Here is a 20,299-nt window from a genome sequence, read left to right on the forward strand (position 1 = left end):
TGCCGGGAGCCGCCTTTCCAGCGCCCGGCTAGCTCAGTCGGTAGAGCATGGGACTCTTAATCCCAGGGTCGTGGGTTCGAGCCCCACGTTGGGCGGTGAGCTTTTTTGCCTCCCTGTCCGAAAGGCGCTCACTGGGGAGCAATGCGGGACCCCTCCCGCACCGCCCGGAACTTAATTTGTCCCCTGAAGAAGCTCCCGGGCCGGAGATGTTCCTGGGATTTCAACCCCAAGGGTGGAGGGCTCAGGGAGCTCCCAAAGCAAACGTGGGTGGTGCAGTCGCGGTGTGTGTAATTATGTCGATTATCGTGACGATAAACGCTGCGCTACAGCAAAAGTGAGGTGACAGGAAGCTGATAAGGCCCCTGCTCTAACCACCAGTGCTGGTGTCACGCACCCAGACACAGCACAGCACTGGCAAACAGTGCCTGTCCCCCCAGGGTCCTGCCAACAGCGTCTGGCTCGGCTCACACAGGTCCGAGTGACGCTCGGCTAAAGCAAAACACCACGAACGGCATTGAGTAAAGATCTGAGAACCTCAGGGGCAAAAAAATAGACGTACCTCACCCCTTCAATGAAATAAGAATCCTTGGTTCTGTCCTTAACAGGTCACAGGGCTCTGCTCTAAGACCTGCGGGTACGGCAGGACGCGCCGCCTCTGCTGTGCGGTTTGGTGTCTGGGCTGTCCCGTGGTCAGAAACGCCTCGGGACAGAGCGGGCAGAAGGAAGACGAGGTGGCAGAACCCACCAGCTTTGTGCAGCGCCCGAGGCTCTGCCTCAGTCCTTGCCGGGCAGGACACAAGCTGTGTCACGGAGCTGCATCGCAATTACTCACGTTGTAAATGAAAACGAGCTGAAGTTGGGGCTGAATGTCTCCAGAAGCTGCATTTTTTACTGTTGTGCTTTTTATTTTTTAAGCATAACTGCTGCAATCAGACACACTTTATGAAATCAGGCAAACTGCCGACATCCCAAATACTTGCCAAAGGTCCAGGCTAGGTCCAGGTGGATCAACTTTGCATTCTCAGTAGTTCTTCCTCAAGCACCCCTCACCCCTGAGTTTCCGTGCCAGAAACCGTCAGATCCTGGGGTCTCCCAGCCAGCCCTGCAGACATCACACCTTGGGAGCAGCGTCAGGGCAGAGCAGCGCAGCGTCAGGTTAGGGCAGAGCCACGCACCACACAGCAGGGCCCGTCTCTGACCTGTGTGCAACCCGGCAGTGCTTGGTGTCAGTGCAGGAGAGAGAAAGGGGTTGGTAAACTGGAACAAGAGCAGTTTGAGTGAAGGTACTGAACTCATAAGAAAATGAGGGGAAAGCTGGTATTTCAAGAATCTCCTCAGCAACAAGCAGCCCCAAGGATATTAATCCATAAAACAATTGTAGCTTTATAGAAGCAAGCAAGAGAACCCTAAGAAATAAAAGAATGCAAATATCAGACACAATGGGAATGCAGGTAGCTGTCTGTAGTGCTTAAATCATTTCTCCAAGTCCATGCTATGGCCTGACAGGTGAAACACCACAGTTTATTTTGAAGAACCTGTTTCTGTCACAGCAGACTAGTTCTGTCCTCAGGTTGCCACGGAAAAACTCCTGTGCGTGGTAATCACAACCTGCTTCACCTGGGAACCCAGTGCTTGGATTGGAGACTTTCACATCAGTTCGAAGAGGCACCGGCCAGGCCCCACCATGCTCTGAGGGCTGAGAAATCACTGCTAAAAACCAGCTTCGTCCCGGGAGTATAAAGCATTGAGAACTGCTCACAGTGATGTCTGTTTATTTTCCTGTTTCCTGTACAACAGCCAAGCAGCTCATGTGAAGTAGGAAGAAGGCAATTTAAAAATCCACCTGCCAACACCACTGGAGAGAAATCATTTGTTCTAAGGCTTACCAGACCACTGTTACCAACCAGCAAAATCTCCCCCATGACAGACTAAAACACTTTAAACAGTGATTCTTTTTTTTTTTTTTTTTTAATTTCAAAAACAATAAGATAAAAAGAAACATCTCCTACCGTGTGTCAAATAACCCCAACATGCTAAAATAAAACGTCTGAAACAGAACGGCAAAGTCATGCAGAAGCTTATTTAAATGCTGCCTCGTGTTAAGGTTCACCACCCCAATGTTTCTTTTAACATATGCTTAAATTTTAGAAACGTGCTATGAGAACCCCAGCAGGTAGTTAGCAGACATCACGGGGAAATCAGCTACAAGAAGCATATTTCCCAAATACAGTGTTCACGTCAAAATGTACATCGGTTTCTGGAGCAATGAACTTTGTAGTGCATTTGTGTTTAATACATATTGTTGCAGTACAATGAGCTTTTTAATATTTCTGATGGGGGGAAGGAGGGCAAAAAAGTGACTTCTGAAATGGGCATTTCAGTAACAGATTCGAGATCTCCTCATACGCCTGTTTATAATTCTTTGGATCCTTCCTTGGAGGAGAGGCACTGGGGGAGCTCTTAGCTCAGTGCTAGATGAGAATTACAGGCAGAAGAGTTCTCTGCTAAAACTCTGAAAGCAGGACTCTCTGTGCAGGGGAAATACTGTTCCAGCACCCTTGCTGAACAGCCGCAAACCATTTCCTAACAGTCCTCATAGGTGATTCAAGGGTGGAATACTTCATACAGAATGTGGCAGAAAAGCTTTCACAGATGTTTCCCAAAGTAGACTGTCTGCCATTCTTCTGAGCATACTTCAGATCAAAATATCTTAAAACAAATCTCAACCATGTCCTTTACTGTACAGACAAACAACAGAACTCAGTAAGCTACATCTCATCACGATACATTTTTTCAGAAGAGGACAGAATAGCGTAGTAGTTGCCAAAGTTAATTTTCTGAACAACAACTGGACATGGTTTTAAATAGTGTTAGTACATACTCCCCAAAGCCATCCACATTGGTCATACTTAAGTGTTACATAAATTACTTAATACAAAACAAAAAGTTCCCAATGTGTGTATGCGTGTGTGTGAAACAGATGAGGAGAATCCTTGCGCAGCATTGAGGTGTTTATTTCTCAGTAGAGAAAGCCCTCTTCATCAACGGTGGGGGTGCTTTTCCAACATCAAACATCATTTCCAGTGGAGGATTATTGAGACAGCACCAGTCAGGTATGCGGCCTGTCTGGCTGTAATACTCTTTGGACACAGACCGGCTCCCAAGGATGTCCTGAAGTGCTCCAAAAATGGCTCCTACATTGAGAAAAAAAGAAAAAAAGGCATTTATTTGGTGTACTGAACTTCTTTTCCTGCTTCTCATCAAGAATCTTTATTTTTTTCAGCTTTGTCCAAAATAAACAAATAAAGGAATGAAAGGATCTAGTCACTTTCCTTTTTAGTAGCCCAACTAGTCTCAAATTGCTTCCAATAATGTCCCTTGAAAGTGAAAACAACCAAAAAAATAGTTTCTGCTGAGAACAAAACTGGCCCAATTGACCCCCTTCTTATGATAAGCCTTCTGCAAGATTTGATTTTAAGCACTTCAAACAAACCGTCATGTGTTTAAGGAGATTTCCTCTCCCGAAAAAAGGATGCAGCATAAGAAGTTCACCCCAGCCGTGAGAAGATTTAGAGCACAGCAGCTGATTAGCACTGCCAGTCAAAGTTAAGTATCAGAGAACTTGGTGCATATAAATCATTCCTGTTTGCTGATCCTAAAATGAGACTCAAAAAGTTTTAGAACTAAAATGTGATAAACACATACCAAAAGCATATGGAAATAAAATCAAAATTAGTTCCTCATACATACAGGATGGTCTCAGCTTACTAGACAGAAGTTTAGAGAAGCAAGAATTCTTTCCCATCTGATAATCCTCCTGGAAAGAGTTGCTAGCAATGCAAAGCCCTTCTTCACCATCCTTTTTCCCTGTCCTGCCTGTATTGCATCCAAACTCCACCGCACAGTTGAAGCACTTGTTCTTGGCACCCTGCAGCAGCACAGGGCGGTAACAGCCCGCAGCTCCTCGTTTCTCAAAAGGGATCTTTGTGCACGCTGCAGGTCTCTGCTCTCCCCAATTTCTTCACTCGTGCCACCCCACGGCAGCAGCCGTGCACTGCACCCGAGTCAACTCAGCGCTGGTTCAAATTGCACATCACCTGTCACAGCTCCCTCAAACCTCGGTGCCATTCTGCCCTCCAAGTGTCCCCGAGGGAGCTGCAGTCTGCACGATTTCTTCCAGGAGGGCAGAACAATTCCACAGAGCTCAGGTGCAGCTTACTTTCACTAGTTCACCTAAATTTTACTGCCATTTATTCATTACAAATCCCACCCGGGAGGTTTGTTTATCCGCTTTGTGCCTGTGCTTAACAGTCAGTCTCGTTCTTACCTCCCAGCCACGCCACGCAGTTGGGTTTGGCAGGCGGAGTGTGAATTCTGAAGGTTTTAGTGGCGAGGGCTTCTTTGTATTTTGGTTTCTCTACCAGGTACCTGATTTCAGCCATGAGTCTGTGCAGGAATCCTGGCAACATGGCAGTGCCGCCGATAACTACCAAGTTCTCCGCCAGCTGCTTCCTGGTGTCTATTGGACACTAAAGCAAAAGAGAATTGAAACAAAAAACACATTTAAAAACCAACAACACTAATTGAAATTGCATGTATGAGTCTCTTAGAAATTCAGCTAGTTTTCCTATGCACTTCAATCACTGTTTTCTATTACGTCTCTGAAAAATAACCTACATCATTTTTTACCCAGACTTTCCAAGAAAACCAAGCTGAAGGACCTGCCCTGTTGAGGCTTGCAAGAGCACGCCGTGAGTCACTGTAAAGCCCTGTAGCTGAGACAGGCCAAGACAACAGAGGACAGAGGTATCAGTGACTAATTCCCCTGAGTTCTGGGAGAAAACGTGCCAGAAGAGACACACAAAACCTCAACCAGTGCTCTCAGAGAAAAGTGTTAAATATGATCTTGACTCTTTTTAGCTTCTTATGGGAGAAAGATGCTACAGAAGCCTCTGTGGCAGAAAAGCTAGAGCTTGCCTTTGCTATCAGATAATCTAACAAGATAATCTAACAAGAACACACAAAGGCACAAGAAAACCAAGCTTTGCCAGTTCTGCCCCTCAACAAGCAGACCTGTGCATTCCCTTTGAAAAAAAATCCATTGCCAGAGCGCTGTGCTTGTCCAGGAGAAGTAACTGGACACTCCTTGATGTTTGTAAATTTAACATTTGTCTTTGCTAGCCAAAGAATGATGTAAAGGCCTGGAGGTAGAGAGGTGAGGGAAGAGATCCAGGAACAGATCTTGCCAAACATTTCAGCTGTAACTGAAATGACTGTCATCAGGAAGAAAGTGAACTTTACACCACATCATAATGAAAAAATCCATTTATTTTGGTTTTCTAATCTTTTTTTTTCCATAAATATTGTAAGAAAATAAGTGTTTCTATATGCCAAGAAAACTTCCCATAGTATTTCTAAAATACTGCCTGTAATAGAGATGTCCAAATTAGTTAAATGAATAATCAGGTAAATAAACAGTCTGCAGGATGCAGAAAGTCTAACCGTGAGCAAAACCTCTTGAAAAATTAAGAAATAGAATACCTGTAACTTTGATTCAAGCAGTGTAATTCTTATAACCCAAGTATTAGCTACTCCTTTGTATGTACGCGTATGTGTGTGTACAGGGCTTCACTGCCAAAATAAATGCAAGCTAGATTCTCCCTTTTGCTGAGGAACAAGCACTGCGTTGCTTCTTTTCTTGACTGAAAACTGCTCTAAATAAATTGCTGAACACCCAGGAGTATGAAAACAATCACAGAGCGGATGACAAACCGTGACTTGCTGCCCCACAGTAATTCATCATGTGGCACAACCCGAGGAGTCCTGCTGTGCTGAGATTTTGAAACCAACTGTAACCTGCAGTCAGGGGGGCATCACTCTAAAAAGAGACATTTCTAAGAGCAGCTTCCCTAACTCTGGAGACATGCAAGGAATTGTTTAGAAGATAAAGATACCTGAACAAGCGAATCTAAGATCAAAGTGGCAACAGATGTCTCTTCATTATCCTGCTCAAACAGTATTTCCACAACTGAGTCTCTGTTGAAAGGACAGGAAATGAGTGTTAATGAGAAGCAATGCTACACCATGAGCTAACAGCAGGGCTGGAAATAAGTACGGACTTCCTGCTGACAGCACAACATCACAGCTTCTTCTGTCACGCAGTGCATGCACCAGGCAGTGCCAAAGGGGAGGCAACAGTCTCATTCACTCCACTTAAACCTGTCTCGCCATCATGCAGTCATACTCCATTTCTGTTTTCCCCCACCCCTCTGATTTGTTGGCTCATCTTCAGTTGTGAGCAACTTGGGGCGAGGAGAAACCTCTTATTATAGGCTTTGCACTGTGCCTATCACAAAGGCTTTATTTAAGAGACATAAAAAAATGCAAGTGCTTCATTACAATTCAGTTTTAGGAAAATCTGTGTGCTCTCAGAATTAAAACAACGTCCTCCTAAAGACAAACACTTCACTACAGTATTTCTCACCTGATGGGGCCAACTACATGGAGAATCTTTTCTCCATCTAAAGGATAGTCCACATCTGGAGGTGGCGGAGGACGCTAGAAATAAAAACACAAGCATTGTTTTAAAGGCCACAACAGCTACGTCCACTTCAAAATACCAGGACAAGCTTCATTCCCCACCCACCTCAGCACTGCCATCAATGTTGAATTTGGCTGCCTGGATCTTCAGCCCACGTTGGAGATCGCTCACAAAACAAGTGCGAACTTTGTAAAAGAAAACAAGGGGCAGAAGAGAGACTTTGTTGGATCCTTTCATCAGTAAAACAAACAATTTTGCTTAACTTAGAGAAGAGCACGTTTTACGCCCTGCTGGTGGAAAACAGAACAAAACAAAAAAGCAAACAAAAAACACAACACAAGCCTCTACACTTCCATCTGAATTCAGATGTATCTAGACCATAAATTTAAATGAAAATGACACCAGAAGTGTGTGAGAATAGGCCAGATTTCTTTCTCAAACAAGCTACGTAAGATTTGAGGACAAAGGATGCTATTAATCATGTTTTCGGTCACCACTAGGTGGCAGAGGTTGAATTCCACTGTCAAACACACCATTCCTGGTCTTGCACTATGGCTTCAAACAAGACATTTCTTTTTTTTTTTTTAAACAACCACTGATCATATAAGTATTTTTCCAAATGCAACCCTTCAGCTTCCTAAGAAATTCATAAGTTTTTCTTTCCTCTAAGCAGCACTGACAGACCACAATTTTATTTCTATGCCTACGACTATTAATTTGTGCTGTATTAAAATAAATAAGCATATAATGAGAATCTTCTTCATAAATGGTTGTCACAAAGAAACAACCCTTCAATACACAAGCAATCCTAATTTCAACCCTAACACATTGAATCTGATTCTAAGAGATTGCATCAATACCAGAACCAATCAGGAAACTGTGTTCCAAGCCCAGGAGTTAGAAAAGGAGCTTCCACTTGACAAAGCACCAGCTGTATTTCAGTTATTTTGCATTTCACTGATGGATTTCTTCCTAATTTGGTCCAGAAGATAGATACTACATTTACAACCAAAATATACCTATGACAGTAATTTTTGGCAAATAGATCTGCTAACTTTGTACCACGTGCAGTGCAGACTGTACACAGTCATACACAAAGTGCTGGTGGTTAAAAAAACTGTAACACCAAGTTAACTTGACCTGCTGATCATAGGATGTATACAATAGTGTAATAATAATACTCCTACTGCTCTACTCTACCAAAATATGAGCTGTCTTGGCAACACAAGGGCTAAAACTGAAAAAGGACTTCAATGCGGTGTTCTGTTTGCTTTCAAAGAGGAAGAACAAGGCAAGTTCTTCTGGTAGGTTAAGAAATACGATAAACAGAGAATCCAAAATAAGTACCTGAATACAAAGTTTTGCATGCTTGTTCTTATCATTCTCTGCTCTACTGCACAATTTAATAAACTAGGGTTTCATAAAAAAGGAAGTTTTACCTTTTATATCTTCTACTATGTCTTCTGGAACTGAGCCTGCAGCAACAACAACAAAATCAGTTAGATTTCATCTGTTAGAATCAGTCTACTTTTCAAGTAGAAAGAGTATTTAACAATTGAACTACCTCTGAGTTACATTTAGGACAGTTCCACTTTGACAGCAGCTTTTAAAGATTTCTAAGCAGAAGAATATTATGAACAGAAAAAGTTAGCCTTCTCTCAAAAGACACTGAAAAAACACTACAGGCCTTTAATCTGGGCTTTCATTGAAACTTAGTTTTATGAGTGGCTTACTTTTGAAGTAATATACTCATTTAATACGGAAAGAAATCATGACAGAAGATCACGTAAGATATGATGAATACTATCTACATAGTTTTTATTAACCATCAGTATTAATCCCCTTTCCCCAGTGCAAGCTCACAGCGCTTACACTGCAGCAAACAGACCTTACCCATCACAGATGGAAGGCTTTGTCCTTTGGCTAATCCTGTATCAACTGTGCACTGTTCCAACAACTGATATTCCAGCTCCCTAGAACATTGCAAATTAAGTTAGGTAAAGGCAGCTATTAACTCAGGACAATTCTCTGTATTACGCTTAAGGGAAGGTATTTACTCCCTTCAGCTAGATTCCGTTAAATAAAGGCTGAAGTAGATCAGGTGTTGACATGTTTTACTACATCAACAAAAGCCACAAAGTGGTAACTTTAAAAATGGACTACTGGCATAGCAACGGTTATGATTTAAGTAATGTTCAGTAGGAATCTTTGGTCACTAATCAAAGGGTAACTTCCACAAATCAATTAGAAGTAGCCAGGAATGTTTAAGGGTGAACTTACTTGTGGATAGCCTTTCCTCCCAAAGGCAGAGAACCCCAGCAGCTCAGAATTGGAATTCCCTCATATATCTACATAAAGATCAGGAAATTCTCCTTTTTTGGCATGAGGAGAAAAAGCAGTTCCTGCAGTCTGAAAACTCAACATTTTCTTACATTAGCTGACTTTCTCCAAAACTCATTATTAATCCATAAACAATGGAGTTACAAACCACCTAAGAATCCCATACCACCTTTCCCAAGCTTCAGTGGAACACAGACTTAACATGTCAGCTGCGAAGAGATTCCCCAGCTGACAATATCTTATAATTAAAAGCTGGATTGGCTGATCTGTTTCTATTGCTTTTTATCACACTTGAAAGCCTACAAAATAGCAGCTTAATGAAAATTTTCATCCTGTATTATTAAAGGATACAGGCAGCACCAAGCTTTCTTTATATCCGCAGTCCAGCACCATGGCAGAATTGATCCCAAGTGTCAGGAGAGACATTAGATGACTTGGAGCAAACAATACAGAAGGTACCTACATGGAAACCAAGAGGGCAATTGACGGGAGAGGGAAAAATACAAACAACACAAAACACCTAAAGCAATGATGCTTTCCCTGTTACATTAAAATCAAAATCCAAGCAGTTGTATCTTGAGATATCAATTTTTAGTTTAGTTTTTAAAGTAGTGTAGTAATTAATAAAATACAACAGGATAGTAGGATCTATAGTCATCTAATTCATGGTACATACAAGACACTTCAGTAATATTTAATGTTAAAGAAACAAACACAACTACTTGAAATGCTGCATAAAGATTTGAAGATGTGATTAAAGGCAACAGAAAAACCATGAAAGCGTGCCCTGTAAAATGCTGTGCACTCAACCTCACAGAAAAAGCGATTTATAATGCTTTTCTCAAAGCAATGTGGAAACTCAAGTCATCATTACATGAGAATTACTTTCTTCCCCTAGAATTCTACAAAACAAATTTCCTAGACTGTGACTGTTCCTTTACTGAATATCATGCCTTGAAGCGTGAATTAAAGAAGCAATTTCAATAAAGCTTGCATTAAAGGGCAACATTACTGGTACTTGGCCCAGAGACAAGTTATAATATTGACCGTGTATTAAAATGCCATTCTTACATGTTGCACCAGATGGAAGTATTAGCCAGAGAGAATTAACCCCACTTCAGTATTAACTGGCTTCTTAACATGCTACAAAGCCTCTCCATCAAAATATGATTCTCCAAGTCATGAGTCACTTCAGACAACCAATTCTGCATGCAAGTGCTTTATTGGAGACTTTTTTTTTTCCTCCAGAAAGGGATTTGTGGGGGAGAGACAAGGGCAAAAAACACACACAAATATTTCAGTAAATTCAAGTCAGAAAATTTTATCTATCACAGGAAAGAATCATGCAGAATTTCAAGATCAGACGTTAAATTGTGTTGTGGAATCGTAGTGGAGTAGGACTACAGACAAACTAGTTTCACTGCTTTTTATAGAACTTCAACTTTTGTTCTATTTGAATTGAAAAAGTTATGGAACCACCTTCCAATACATTTTACTTTAGAAGTAACCAAGAGTTAGGTTCAGATTTTTCTCGAGTCTATCAGAAAGATTGATTAAGCTGAGGAGATAATGAATTTCAGGTAAGCTCTCATTTCTGATTGAGTACAGCCAAAGGTTAGATCATGTGCTAGACAAAGATATTGACTCTGAGAGAAGTCATGAGATTTGATGACAGAGCACTAAGAAATGTTTAAATATAAATTCTGGCTTCCGGCAGTGCTCAATGGAAATTATTGGTTCTGTCTGGAACAGCACGATGTGAGCTGTATTTTCATACAAGCCAGAGAAACCTTTCAGATTCTTAATAGCTGGTTTTTTTTGCAGCCTTTAAGGTGCTTTAGTCTGATCCCCAAACCCCACCTCCCCAGATGACCATCAGATTTTTTTCATCTTCCTTATGTCTCTCTCAAAATTCTGGCATTATTTCCATGTCTTTGTCCACATACGGTGGTGATCATCAGTAAGATTTCTACTGTCAAGTGCGACGCTCAGCACATGCAGTAGTTATGTGAAATACATACCTCAAAATGCTTGAAAAGGACTCTTGTGAGCGTGTCTCTGAAGTGTGAAGGGCAGAGGACAGATTCTATGATAACAACACGACGGTCTCTGGGATTCACCAGCAGATGTCTGAAAAAGGCAAGACTTGTAAAACTAAACTGGAGAGTTTATGCACTTATGACAAGCCCTTATTTTAAAATTCCATTCTACCTGAAAATCCTAATAATTTGTATTTAGATAGCATTTTCCATGGCAGATTTCAAAGTCTTGTTCCCAAATTTAAAGTATAAAAAACAAATTCCTAATAGAAAGTTGGGAAATCAAGTTATAGAAAGCAAGTAATAGAACTCTCTGCCAGCAGCCTGTAGCTACAGAGGTTATACATCTCTAAACCAACATACAGAAATGCAAAAATAGGCATGCACGGTAGTCATTAATGGCTTGTCCAGCGTCATACAGTATAGCCATAAAAGAGAGGATACAAATGTCCTGATTTCAATTACAAATCAATGATAAAGGACACAAAGAAGTACCCAACACTGGAGATCTGAGGTACAGAAATTAAATACTCATTTGCCCTGGGTCAAACAATGGTTTTTGCTCCATAAAAGTACAGACTGGACATAAAGAGAAAATTACCAGTTCCAATTTCATTATTCACTGATACTAGAAATACAATAAAAAGATGTATTAGTCAGGCAAAAGTGTCCTACACGTTAAGATTCCTTCTTAAAACCATGGTCATGTGGCAATGAGTTCTGCACTGATGGAGGATGAGCTCCAGCCCTACCGAAATCAGTACAACTCCTCAGGTAATGACTTCCCCATCTAGTCCTTTATGAATGCCACGGTTAAAAGGCAAATTACCAGCTACATTTTATTTCTAGAGAGAAGCTGATGCTGCAGACCCCTAACTCTTTCTAATATAACCCGAATCTCAGCACCACTAAATTTCTCCAGCAAGAATACAGCCAGGCAGCTACCTGCAAAATCTTCTGTTTTTCTACTTGACTAGACAGAAGTCCCTTTGACACTTGAATACCTCTGGATACACTCAGAAAAAAGCTGCAGAAGGCATGAATAATTAACATCCACGTATCCCTTACCTAAAATACAGCATATGAATAAATTCCTTCAGATACGAATATAGCTCTTCTGTATTAATATTATACTGAACAACTTTTATAGGCTGTAAAGAAAAGAAATATGCATCGTCAGCATAAATATTAGACATTGATCATATAAAAAGAAATGTATCTATCATACATCTGAATATATATAACCTGATAAATATAAAGAAATACTCCCTTTTGCCTGTTTTGCTATAGTTAACAATGCACCTCATAATTCACCCTATAACTAAACTCCGGAGTTTATTCATCCTTATTTTTCATACTGGCAACTTATCTCAACATTAGTTTTCCAAAGCTGCCATTTTCTACTAAAAAATTGCAGTTAGGCAAGGAAATGTCTCAATAAATGCCCCCAAAACAAGATGGGTGAGCAATAAGTACCATCTAATACATATTGGTATCACACTTACTTGTATCTTGTTACAATATTTATTAGCAGCTGTTCTAATGAAAAATAGATGATGATGAACAGAAGACACATCTGAAAATTCCCCTCTATACCATAATATACTAAACATTGCAAAGCTAAAATAGTTTACCTTAGGGACATCAGGTTTCTTTATTTCACTAGGAATAATGCATCTTGGTCCTGTTTCTCCTGCAAAACCGCACCTAAAAGAAAACGTGGAAAACTTTATCATTGGAAGTCTCTATTAGCAGACTAGCCTATGAATCAGAGTAATTAATTAGGAGTATTTCTGTAATTGCAAAGGGTTTTTTGCATATGACTTTTCTATCTAGTCATTTTGAATGAGAAAGATTGTATACCTTTTTACTGACTCCCTCTCAACTGCATGAAGTGAAATACCTCTAAGGACTGTAAAGCTCAATTCTGATTTGCCTCCTAATTTCCACTGAATACAACTTCCTGTTGATAGCAATCCCCTACAACCTTCCTTGCCACATATTAATTTTCCAGAGTACTTTCCTGTGTCCTCCGTACCAGTCCAAGTTTCACTGAAGCTCTCAGGAAACACAGGCAGCACCAAGTCATTGAGTCCTCTTTAAATCCTCACTTTTTGTGCTGTGTATTTAATCACAGGATGGCTTTGGTTGGAAGGGACCTCACAGCTCCCTGCCATGGGCAGGGACCCCTCCCGCCAGCCCAGGCTGCCCCCAGCCCCATCCAGCCTGGCCTTGGGCACTGCCAGGGATGGGGCAGCCACAGCTCCTTGGGGCAGCCCGTGTCAGGGCCTCACCGCCCTCAGAGTGAAGAATTTCTTCCTAATAGCTAATCTAGAATCCCCTCCCTCGCCCTGCTGGCTGCACGTTTGGCAGAAACAGAAGACAAACTTGATGATCGCAATCATAAAGGTCCCGCAGCCCATTTCACTGCTGACCAGCACTGGCCCATGGACTCTTTTTTCCAGCTTGTTTCACACTTTGCAATGCACTCCTTTTACAGGTATCCTGGGTGGTTTATGGCACTACTGCCTGCTGATGGCTGGTCACCACTGCAGGACTCCTGACAAAACACGAGAACTCGGCATCCAATTTAGATACATCACAACAATACAAACAGTAGCAACTCCAAAACAGAATTCTTGGAAACCGATTTGGGTTTCATAGCTAGATTACAACTTAAAATACATAGGCAGCATGGATTGAAGAAAGCACATAAGAACCAAAAGAAATTCTAGGTTTGATTACGGACAAGCATCAGAAAAGAACAATGGTAGAAAACACTAGTAGAAAGATTGAAACTGCTGGAACTCAAGTACTTTTAATACTAACAATTTATTTGGGTATTTGGCAACTGTAAACACATTTCTTCAGATCATTTCAGAAAAACTCTGCAGAAGTCCCAGTGTGTACAGGTGGTTGTGTTTACCTGTCATCCTAATAACTTCTGAACTTTCTGATGATTTCAGTCATACTCAGAAAAGGACAGGTAACTCAGAGGCAATGAAATTACTGCCACTTCTGTAAGAACAAAGGTTGGAAACAGACCCTAAAAGCATGCTATTCAAGGGAAATGCTTTTGTACCAGAGCACGGGACAAAAGCACAAAAGCACCCCACATTTGGGAAAAGCTTGTGATCCGTGACGGGGCAGGAGGTCACTCGTGGAATTACTGTTTCTGTCTGGTGAGGGTTTTATCAAATCCTTTCCACAACCAGTGACTTTCAGGTAACAAAGCCAGGCTGCTGGTATGTAATTAAACAGCCACTTCAAAAAAAAAGTGAGTACAACGTAACACAAAAACCTGTTTAGGGAAGAAACCCTGCTCCTACAAGTGTGCCACTTCAGGGGGGGGTGAGACAGCAGCAGGGTTTCGAGCAGGTAAATGCCCCAAAAGAACACAGACAAGGGACTAGTAAGAGATGGTTTTGTTGCAATGTAATGAGTTTGTTGTTGTTGTTTTCTGCTTTGTGCAAGGCTACTGAAACCTCTGGGGCACTTGCAGCCTATTCTGGCCCGGGACACGGGGGGATGTGGCTCTGCGACACCCATGTGAGACGTCGCTTTTTAAATATATTTTTCACCCAAAACGCGATCAGAAAGCAAGGCTCTGGTCGGCTTTGCACAAAGCAAGCCACCATAGGAAGGGGGTGGGAGGAAAAAAAACCACCAAACTCATTATTTACTAATTATTTCTCCCGGCAGCAGACACCGGAAGCAACCGCCCGGCGCCAGGTCCGCCCCGCGGTCGCGACACGGACTCCCCGGCAAGTCGCGACAGAAGCAGGGGGGGGCGACACACGCCGACACACGCCACTCACTTGGTGAAGGCCTCGCCCAGGTCTATCACCACGGCGGTCTTCTCCCCGCCACTGCCCAGCCCCTCGTAGAGCGGCATCGCGGCCTCCCCTCGCTTCCCACAGCCTCACAATGGCGGAGCCGCCTTCCTTCCTGCCTCCCTGCCTCCTTCCTTCCTGCCTCCCTCCCTCCCCGCACCGGGGCCGTCCTCCTCCCCGCCGCTCCGCCCCGCAGCCCTGCCCGGTGGGCCCTGCCCTGTCAGCCCCGGGAAGAGGCTGAGGGGAGGGCTGATGGCGGCCTGCGGATCCCTCACGGGGAGCGGGGGGGCAGGAGCAGCAAATGGAGGCCGGGGCGGGAAACAAGGCGAGCTGTGCCGCTGGGAGCAGGGCGGAGGAGGGCAGGAGAAACCCGAGGATCACAGGGTGGTTTGGGGTGGAAGGGGTCTTAAGGATCATCTCGATCCAACCCCCTGCCACGGGGAGGGACAAATGAAGTAAGTTATAGGAAGGTATCACTTCGGAGGCATGTAAATATACCCAAGTGTGTAACCCTTTAGGATACAATAGCCTTGCTCTCCAACAGAAATAAGAGGTCTGTCATGGGAAAGCAAACAAAGAAACAAAAACCAACCAAGAAAACAAACAAACAAAAAACCACCATACCTCCTTACTGCTATAAGAGATCTGTCATGGCGAAAAAATAAAAAAATAAAACCCCACAAACCATACCTACTTACTGCTCCAAGCGAATGACAGTCGGGAAGAGAAGATAAGAACTCACAAATATACCAAGGGTAGAAATACCAAACCCCACCGTGCTGCCCCACGCGTTCCGCACCGGGTTGCCTGTGCCTGGTGGTCAGAGGTAGATCGCGGTGATCGCTGGTGGGAATTGACAGATAGGACCCAAGTGCTAAAACTGTAATTTTATTTACTTCTATTGTAGTTACTTTCATGAAGGTGTATCATTGTGCTAGTGCAGTTGGCATTTTTCATCAGCCTTTTTTTTTTTCTTTTTTTTTTCTTTTTTTTTTTTTTTTTTTTTTTTTTAAGGGGTGTATTACTGTTCAGACTCAATCGTAGAGCCACATCAGCATTTTGCAGAGCTTGTAAAACACTGTATTGCCTCAAGTCCTCACAAAATAACAAGCCATTGAAACCAATAACTTACTCAGTTTTGGAGAAAATAAAAATCTGTGTTTGTATGTGTGCAAGTTTGTATATGACCATATATAATAAAGTACTTTGACAAAGCACTGAGGCTTTAACTCCATCAAGGTTAGGAAATGTTAAGCTATTATAAATAATCCTAAATCTTTGTGTTGTAGGTAGATGCCAGCTCTGCAGTAGGTAAGCTCGGTCACCACTATCTTCACAAGTTACTTAACGTCTCTGAAATATGCCGCCTTGCTTTGACGGTCTTGGCATTTCTGGTTGGTAACAGCTGCGTAATGAAAGCCTCTTGGTGTGAGTTTGTGTGAATGGGTTCTGTAGGTACCTACCAATGTAGATGGAGGAGCTGTTACCAAGAAACAGACCAAAGAGAGGAAAAATACATGCTGAAAGGCAACATGTGAATCTGCAAGAAGTAACACAGGACACCAAGAGTTTGCTGCATCTGCGCAAGGTCCCCAGCACACACCGACATCAGCAGCAGGTTGTGTAAATCCAACTGCATCCACAAAGGCTGCTCTGTGCTGAGAGAGACAGCAGGATTATCTGTATACCCAGAGAAAGAAGGTGTCCTTTGACAAGCTGTCATTTTCTGGATAAACAGCTGCGCCTTCCAACTGTTGATCCAGCTGGAAAACTATGAGAGCATGTGTGCAAGTGAGTGAAGTGTGTCATTAGTTAACTACTATTAGTAATAACAACTTGGCACTATAAATAGAGCTTAATTAATAAAAGGTGTTCTAATGAATATTGGTTGTGATATATGACTCCGTGTGACTTGATTCCTTTTCTGGGAAAAGGGAATTTATAACAGATGTTGGCTAGTGTAATGCAAATCTGGGATCACTTGAGAAAGAGATTCCTAAAGCAATGTGTATCCCACTACCATCAACAACCTCCTTTTCCCAACCTATCATCTCCTTTCCCCACAAAAACCAGACCTGTAAAATCAGCCGCTCTTCAGGCATTTTTATGCATGCCCAGGAGCGTTGGCATGATAACATCCCCAAAAAATCTGTTGTAGGGTATTTGTACCAAATGAGTGCATGGGACCCATTTCATTTTTCAGGGAAATGGAATAAATATTTAAAAAAAATACTGAGAAGCTATGAGGTGGTGGGTTTTTTTTTTTTTTGCTCATGCCAGATAGGCAAGCCAAAGAGATTGAAGTGTGTATGTACAGCAAGACAAGGGCTCTCAATGCAGTGAGATTTCAATGTAGGCTGTTGTCACAGTTAACTCAAGGGCTCATACTGGTGTGCTCTGTAGCCCCCAGTGCAAGCTATGTGAGCTGTGATGCTTTTCACGTACTTCGCTGGAGTGCTGTTTGTCCCACATCCACAATTTCTATTTAAGATCTGTGAAGGTGGAGCTGTGTGGTAGAATTGGACGATAAACAGGAGTGATGTGAGACACCAAAAGCTGTTGCTGCCACCACCTGCTCTGTCGCCTGAGCAAACCTCAGCAGTAGCCGGTCGTTGGACTAGCAGCTCTGCAAATTCATTTGCTCTTCTGCTCCTGTCACAGCTCTGTCACCTGCCCCCCTTCTGGCCTCCCTAAATTTAACTGGGTCACAAAGTGGAGTCAAGAATATAGAGGTGAGAAGAGAAGGTCCATGTGTGTGGAGAAGGACTGGAAACTTGAGGAGTCGAAGCACTTGGAGCATCCTGGAAGGGCTCTGCATATTGGAGGAAGCACAAGGAATCCAGGCAGTGCAGAGGGAGTGCAAGAAAGGTGTAAAGAAGGGGAACTCTACAGTGACAAACCCAGGGGGAAACTCCTCGCAAAGCCTGTATTTTCCTCATAAAGCCTGTATATCTTTTGTGCAAACACTGTCGCATAATCCAGTATAAGCCCCTGCACTCTTCATACGACCCATCACCATTTTGATATCCTGTCAGCTCCTTCTTCTTGCAGAGGAAAACTGAGAAGAAGAAACAAGCTTGTAGTGGTGATGTGGGATGCAGGAACAGCGAAGGGACCAGCACACAACCAGTGGGCTCTTGGAGTAGGAGTAAGCACTGCCAAGGCAGCAGAGGAGGATGCCAACACATTAAAAAATAAACAAACAAAACCCTGTAGCAATTAAATGCTCCAAGACTCAGTTCAAATTGCCTTCTGATTTGGTGTGTTTTTATGTTATTAACGTTTCTTATTATTATATTTTATAGTTAGTATTAAATGCCCTTCCAAAATATGGAAATGCAGCTGACCTTTAAAGCATATGCAAACAATCGTGCCTGAATACATGTTTAAATGTCGTTCTCACAACAGAGCGTTAGCTCTACCATGTCTGGGCAATACCCCAGTGTACCAAGAAGCCACATTCAGTTAGAATTATCCCTGAGTGAACTGGGCATTATATGCTGGATGCTTTTCTCTCTTTGGGTTTCCTGTCAGGAAAACGATCCTGGAATTCCCAAGCTCATGCACTGAGTGCTGCCTGCTGCCCGGGGTTTTTCTGAGGACAGTGGGAGCAAGCCCACGAGGTTACTGTGCCTGTCGAGAATGTGCTCACGCTGATGTGTGAATTTTCATTCTTTTAAATTCCATATAATGCTCCTGAATATCTCTGTAACAGGGATCTTACAAAAATGTAACCTATAATACTTAATGTTGAGGCTCTTGAAATACTTGAAGCCTAAAAGTCTTTTAGTCTTGGACTAAACAAATAATACATGATTAATTTAATGACTAATGTCAAATCTGAGCATAATGTTTTCGTGACCATTTTCAGCCCCAGATCTCACCTGTTTATGGTGTATTACTGTGTAATAATTATGCCTACATCACACTTATGTTTTAAATAAAAAAATTACTTGGATATGTTTTAGAGGTCACAGGCCCTACTTGAAGTATATAGTCCATTGCTTTCTCCTAAACACGTTATCGCTGGGTTAGGAAAGATCAGAGCTTACAGCTAATCACATCGCTGCCTTTATAGTCCATTGGAAATCTTTCCTTAAATTACATTAATCAATCACAGTTAACATGAGCTCTGAAATGCAAGCTGCAGCTTAGAAGTGGCTTAATTTAATGGATGGTCTTTCCAGAGCCTAGCAGTTATTGATAACAGAAGCCAGAGAGCCTAGAAGTGTGCCAGTGTTTCATAACGAAATCTATCCACATCGTGCTGGTTTAATCAAGGAAGCTGCTTGCATAATAACGTGGAAAGCACGCTCGCTATCCTGAATATGTAACTGTTGAAGAAACAGATGGTGATGCTAGCCCATAAGAATCAGGCTATAAATACATTCAAGATAACAATATAAATGAAGATAATTATTCACAATCTAAGGAGATGGCAGGACAATTAAGCCCGCTGCTAAGCAGGAGGTTGAGGGGAGTAAAACACAGGATCTCCTTAACGCAGTAAGACGATGTTCCCTGAATGCAGCCGGCTCCAATAACTCTTGTTAAATGGTGGTGTGCTCTGATATGCAGGGAAGAGCTTGCATAAATATATAGAAATACAAGGAATGAATTGTAGCCTATTGAAATGAGTGAAAATTCTCCAGTTTATATCAAATATATAAGATACTCCATTTGGCCAGTGGAGTGCTTTCCATTTTTTAAGACCGTTAGTATTCAAGCCATTGGCAGAAATAATCTTTTTGAATATCTTGCAGAAAAGTTATTGTCACAAGCAGCGCTGTGCGCTCATCTGCAGGGACCGGTGGTGAAAGCGAAGCTGGTGCCTCGAGGTGGCAGCTCAAAAACTGCCCCGGAGGCTTAAACGGGAGCAGTTTTCATAAAGAAAATGACTTTTCTGTATGAGTCCTGAAACAACGGCAGCTCTTGGATGAATTAATCCCCACGGTGCCCTTGCAAATATTGCAGACATAAAGGAACGTGTCCTCCAGCATAAACACTGCAGGCCCAAATGGGTAGAGCATGGAGGCACCTTGCCCAACTAATATTCTGCTGCCTTTAGTGCAGAAATGCCTGTCTGGACCCCCCGCAGAGACTCAGATTTCAGTAAACCCCTATGCATGTTTCATTGGCAAAGCATTATTTTTTCTTGGACACAAAATCAACAGTCTTTTGTGTCCCCACGTTGGATGGCTTTGTCTGTGTGCTTGCCTTTAAGCCTTCTTAATCCTTATATACCAGCTAACCGAGTCACATACCCATTTTTTCTCACAAAATCGGATAGTTGAATACTTAGGGGCAGCGTTAAGCGCGGTAAAAAAGCAATTGCTCGGAGATCTAGTTTAGTTCCTGGAGCTCGCACTTCCTTAACTTTTCCAAGCACAAGGATTCATGGAGAGCCACGTATCTCTTCCAAAGAGGAAAAGAGGAAGAAGCCCCACAGTCTATCTACTGCTTGGTGCTTTGTGAACAGCTAGAACTGGTTCCTGCTGTAGGATTTCACCTTAATTCTTTTGAATATTAATTTCCAAAATATATAT

The 20,299-nt window shown here is 42.4% G+C and overlaps 1 protein-coding gene and 1 non-coding gene across 2 annotated transcripts; one reads left to right on the plus strand and one right to left on the minus strand.

Annotated features, from left to right (window-relative positions):
* The first annotated feature begins 22 nt into the window (after positions 1-22).
* On the plus strand, positions 23-95 carry TRNAK-CUU. Its single transcript has one exon. It is a non-coding gene; the product is annotated as a tRNA-Lys (tRNA).
* Positions 96-1,752: 1,657 nt separating this feature from the next.
* Positions 1,753-14,896, minus strand: ACTR10 (actin related protein 10). The gene is made up of 13 exons (XM_035328718.1): positions 14,739-14,896; positions 12,555-12,627; positions 11,989-12,071; positions 10,903-11,011; positions 9,233-9,340; positions 8,822-8,889; positions 8,435-8,514; positions 7,981-8,016; positions 6,647-6,726; positions 6,485-6,558; positions 5,955-6,036; positions 4,328-4,529; positions 1,753-3,194 (listed from the first exon to the last, which is right to left on the minus strand). The coding sequence occupies exons 1-13, from the start codon at positions 14,813-14,815 to the stop codon at positions 3,013-3,015; spliced, it is 1,254 nt and encodes a 417-aa protein (XP_035184609.1). The 5' UTR covers positions 14,816-14,896; the 3' UTR covers positions 1,753-3,012.
* Between the last annotated feature and the right edge of the window lie 5,403 nt (positions 14,897-20,299).

The sequence above is a fragment of the Oxyura jamaicensis genome, chromosome 5 (assembly GCF_011077185.1).
Source record: "Oxyura jamaicensis isolate SHBP4307 breed ruddy duck chromosome 5, BPBGC_Ojam_1.0, whole genome shotgun sequence".
NCBI classification, from domain to species: Eukaryota; Metazoa; Chordata; class Aves; order Anseriformes; family Anatidae; genus Oxyura; species Oxyura jamaicensis.

Bases quoted from the DNA above. Each gene is read 5' to 3' on its own strand.
- ACTR10 (XM_035328718.1), bottom strand. From the start codon at position 14,815: ATGCCGCTCTACGAGGGGCTGGGCAGTGGCGGGGAGAAGACCGCCGTG. The intron at 11,012-11,988 runs GTAAGGGATACG...TGCCTTTTTCAG, and splicing joins ATTCATATGCTGTATTTTAG to ACATCTGCTGGTGAATCCCA. The intron at 6,559-6,646 runs GTGGGTGGGGAA...TTTTATTTCTAG, and splicing joins ACATTGATGGCAGTGCTGAG to CGTCCTCCGCCACCTCCAGA.